Below are 4,479 nucleotides of genomic sequence, written 5' to 3' on the forward strand. Positions count from 1 at the left end.
CGCCGCCGCCGCCGGCAGCGCCGGGGCTGCTCCGCGCCCGCGGACGGGGCGCCGCGCCCGCACGCCGACACGTAGCGACACCGCCAGACCCCCGCACACACTCTCCTGTCGACCCCCCAGGCGCGCACGTAGACTTTGGCGTCCTTTTGCCGATGAACTGCATGAAAGACCCGTTAAGCCTGGAGCGCCTGGGAGCCGGGAATAAGCTGTGCTCCTCCTCACCTTCCTCCTCCTCCTCTTCATCATCTTGCCACCACCACCAGCCCGCGCTGGCCATGGCTACCGCGCTGGCGCCGGGGCAGGCTCGCTCCTCCTTGGAGTCCGCCAAGCACCGGCTGGAGGTGCACACCATCTCCGACACCTCCAGCCCCGAGGCCGCAGGTAAGAGCGGGGAGCTGCAGCGACCCTCTGCCCCGCGTCTGCCCGGGCCGGGCCGCGGCGCCCGCCCGGAGAGCCTCCCGCCGCGGCCCGACGTGCGCCCCGCGGCCGCTGGGCCTGCGCCGCCGCCGCCCTCTCCCCCGGGAGCGCTCTCAAAGCGGCGCCGAGTCCCCGCTTGTTTTCACGCGTGCTGGATCCGTGTGCCGACGCAGAGAAAGAGCGTTACATGGAGTCAGACAGGCGAATACCTTTCATATAGACGAGAGAATAATGTGTGTACAGGCGGGTGAATAATGTGTATATAGGTAGACGAATAACATGCATATATTCAGGCGAATAACATGCATATATTCATAGGTGAATAATATACCTGGATAGGTGAATAACATATATATCGATAGGCAAATAATATATATATGTGATAGTCGAAGAGCATATATATCGATAGGCGAGTAGGTGGCACACAGAGGAATAACTTGAATATGGATAGGTGAATAACTTGTGTACGGATAGGCGAATAACTGGTACATAGATAGGCAATAACCTGTATATAGGTATGCGTTTAGGCGGCTCCGTGCATCTGGCTCCCCCAGCACCATCCCTTCGTCACGGGTCTGGCTGCGGGCACCGCGGGCGCGCAGGGCTATGGGAGCTCGCGGGGTGCGCGGGGCGGAGCGGGGCGGCGGAGGCGGCCGCTGCGGTGCTGCCCGCGGTTAATGATTGCCCGAGGCCGGCGGCAAGCGGATCGGCCGTGGGGATCTCTGCCCCAGTCGCTGGGGAAGAGGCGTTTTTTGAGTCTGAGGTGCCCGCGTTTTTTTCTCTCCCTTTTTTTTCCCCCTTCCCAGAGAAAGATAAGAGCCAGCAGAGCAAGAGCGAGGATGCGGGATCCGAGGACCCCTCCAAGAAGAAGAGGCAACGGCGGCAGCGGACTCATTTCACGAGCCAGCAGCTGCAGGAGCTGGAGGCCACTTTCCAGCGGAATCGCTACCCGGACATGTCCACCCGGGAGGAGATCGCCGTCTGGACCAACCTCACCGAGGCCAGGGTTAGGGTAAGTGCCGCCGCGAAGCCCCGCGTCCGGCCAGCGAGGTGGCGGCGGGCGGAGAGGGGGCCGCGGTGTTCGCAGCTGCTTTCGATTTCGGTCTGTGCTCGAAGTTGAGCGCACAGAGCAGCGCAGGGCCGGGCGTTTCTGTCGCAACGAGACGGAGCGGGAGCTCCCTCTCTCTCTGCAGTACGGCCGCTTGCACGTTTCGCCCTCACCGTGCAAAGCGTCCTGCTCCTTTTGATCGAAACGCTAAGGAAAACATTAGCCAAGAAAGCAACTTGGAACAGGCTGCAACCTGCGCTGCCACTAATGAGAAGAAGATGTAAAATACACACGGGCTTTGGCTTAACTCGGAGGCGCTCCCGACGTGCCCTTCCTTGCATTTTCTTTCTTTTGGTTTCCCAACTCGGCGAGCGCTCTCTCCGCCCTTTCCCCCTCCGAGATCTATGGGAGCAGCGCGCCGCGCTAAGAGGACCCCGAGCCCGGGCCAAATCCTGCTGGCGCGCAAGGCCGCGCCGCAAAGGCGGCTGAACGCGGGCCGCGGTGCTCCCGGCGCAGTTGCTCCTCGGGCCCCGCGGAGCGGGCAGCGGGCGGGGCAGCGGCTCTGCGCCCGCGCCGGGCGGCCGCTTTCGCCGGGCCGAGCCGGGTCGGGGCTCCCCGTGGCCCCCCCCGTCCCCCCCCGCCGCGGCAGCCCGGGGCGAGCGGGGCTCGTGTAAACACCGCGGGGCGGCTCCAATACACAGAGCGGCGGCGCTGCCCCGCGGTCAGACACACAGATGTGGATTGGGAGAGGGCACGTTTCCCCCATCGTCTGCGGGGAGGGTCCCTTAGATCTGATTTAGCACGTTGTTAAAAGGCGATTTTTTCCCTCCCCCTCCCTCAAAGAGCAGTCGAACAAGTTTGCTTAGAAGCGGTTTTTGGCTCTGGAAGCTTTTTCGCACAAGGGGAACTTGTAGCTTTAACAAACTGAAGCAACGATTTATTTATTAGTCGCTGGCTGCCTCCCTCCCTCCCGCAATAGGAAATATTGCCTTAAAGTCCCGCGGATTTCTAGGCGCTTTGCCCCCGATTTTGCACTCCCATTTGCCCGTGGGTGGCTCTGGTTTGGAGGAAGCCAAGGAGGGAGGGAGGGGAAAGAAAAAAGGAGACAGAAAAAGCCGCGGGAGCGCTCGCCTCGCTGCCGGGGTCGTGCTTGGCCGGGGAAGCAGGGCCGAGAAAGCCCCCGGCGGCCAGGCCCTGCGGTGGGCTCGGGGCGCCGGCTCGGCCGCCAGCGCCGAGGCGCCCAGAGGCAGCCGGAGGGCCGCGGCTGCGACTCACTAACGCGCCTCTCCCTCCCCCTCCCCCGTTTTTAAAGGTTTGGTTCAAGAACCGCAGAGCCAAATGGAGAAAGAGAGAGAGGAACCAGCAAGCCGAGCTTTGCAAAAATGGCTTTGGTCCACAGTTTAACGGCCTCATGCAGCCCTACGATGACATGTACCCCGGCTACTCTTACAACAACTGGGCAGCCAAAGGCCTGACCTCCGCTTCCCTCTCCACCAAAAGCTTCCCTTTCTTCAACTCCATGAATGTCAACCCTCTGTCTTCTCAGAGCATGTTCTCCCCTCCAAACTCCATCTCCTCCATGAGTATGTCTTCAAGCATGGTACCCTCCGCAGTCACGGGGGTCCCCGGCTCCAGCCTCAACAGCCTGAATAACTTGAACAACTTGAGCAATCCCTCCCTGAATTCTGCAGTGCCAACGCCAGCCTGTCCTTATGCTCCTCCAACACCTCCTTATGTATATAGGGACACGTGTAACTCCAGCTTGGCGAGTCTGAGACTTAAAGCCAAGCAGCACTCCAGTTTTGGCTATGCCAGTGTGCAGAACCCCGCTTCCAACCTGAGTGCTTGCCAGTATGCTGTGGACAGACCCGTGTGAAATGCAAAAGTGTAAAACACTGCATGGGAATCCCTCCCCATTTCCCACAGAGACTGAGAATTACGCTAGGAAGTAATGGGCACTATAGGGAAAGAGAAAGGAGGAAAAAACAGAGAGAGAGAGGAAGGAGAGAGAGAAAGAGAGAAAAGGAAACCACTGAAATAAGATAGTTCCTTTGTTTTCAAAGGACCTCCTACAGATTCTGAGATCTTTCACTAAGAGTATTTCAACAGTTACAAGGACATATATATATATACATATATATATATGGACAAATGTTTGACTGGATATGATATGACATTTTAATGTTACTATAAGCTTGTTATTTTTTAAGTTTAGCATTGTTAACATAAAATGACTGAAAGGATGTATATATATCGAAATGTCAAATTAATTTTATAAAAGCAGTTGTTAGTAATATCACAACAGTGTTTTTAAAAGGTTAGGCTTTAAAATAAAGCATGTTACACAGAAGCGATTAGGACTTTTTCGCTTGCGAGCAAGGGAATGTATATACTAAATGCGACACTGTATGTTTCTAACATATAATTATTAAAAAAAACATTGTGTGAATATCAGTTTTAGAATAGTACCTCTGGTGGATGCAATGATGTTTCTGATATTGCAATGTAAAACATGCCCTGTGTATAACATTTCGTACAATATTATTGTTTTACTTTTCAGCAAACATGAAAAATGTGTTTTATTTCATGGGAGTAAAATATACAGCATACAGCTTTGTCTGGATTTTTATTTAATGAGCTAAACTGCGCAGCGGTAACTAGTCTGCAGTGATTGAGAGCTGAGTCTAGATCACATTCGCTGGAAACACAGGGCAGTACTTTTTATTGCAATACAAATAAATGCCACTTTTTCACATAAAAAAAATCGCTTTAAAGTTGCATGCTAAATGAACGCAGGGTGTGGAAATACTGCCGCTGTATTTTGCAAAATAGACCAGATTCAGTTATTCCCCTGTGCAGCCCTGAGAAAATGGATGACTTGACGTTGTTGGCCTCGAGGATGACCAGCCACAGGGTTGATCTGTCCGGAGCATAAACTGCTCCCGCTGTGAAGGAAGTTTTTGTTACATTAAAGAACAGGGAGAAGTAAAAAAATTAAAAAAGAAAAAAGCCAG

At 54.6% G+C, this 4,479-nt stretch overlaps 1 protein-coding gene across 1 annotated transcript in view; it reads left to right on the forward strand.

Moving 5' to 3' along the window:
- The window catches only part of PITX2 (paired like homeodomain 2), a 10,582-nt gene extending 6,508 nt beyond the window's left edge, over positions 1 to 4,074 (forward strand). Inside the window, exons 3-5 of the mRNA XM_085309235.1 lie at positions 121 to 381; positions 1,224 to 1,429; positions 2,778 to 4,074. Of these exons, the coding sequence (XP_085165361.1) occupies positions 121 to 381; positions 1,224 to 1,429; positions 2,778 to 3,341 (1,031 nt within the window). The 3' untranslated portion in view covers positions 3,342 to 4,074. The remainder of the gene's footprint in view (positions 1 to 120; positions 382 to 1,223; positions 1,430 to 2,777) is intronic.
- The last annotated feature ends 405 nt before the right edge of the window (positions 4,075 to 4,479 follow it).

The sequence above is a fragment of the Rhea americana genome, unplaced genomic scaffold (assembly GCF_003343005.1).
Source record: "Rhea americana isolate MKP2758 unplaced genomic scaffold, rheAme1 scaffold_106, whole genome shotgun sequence".
In the NCBI taxonomy this organism is placed as follows: domain Eukaryota; kingdom Metazoa; phylum Chordata; class Aves; order Rheiformes; family Rheidae; genus Rhea; species Rhea americana.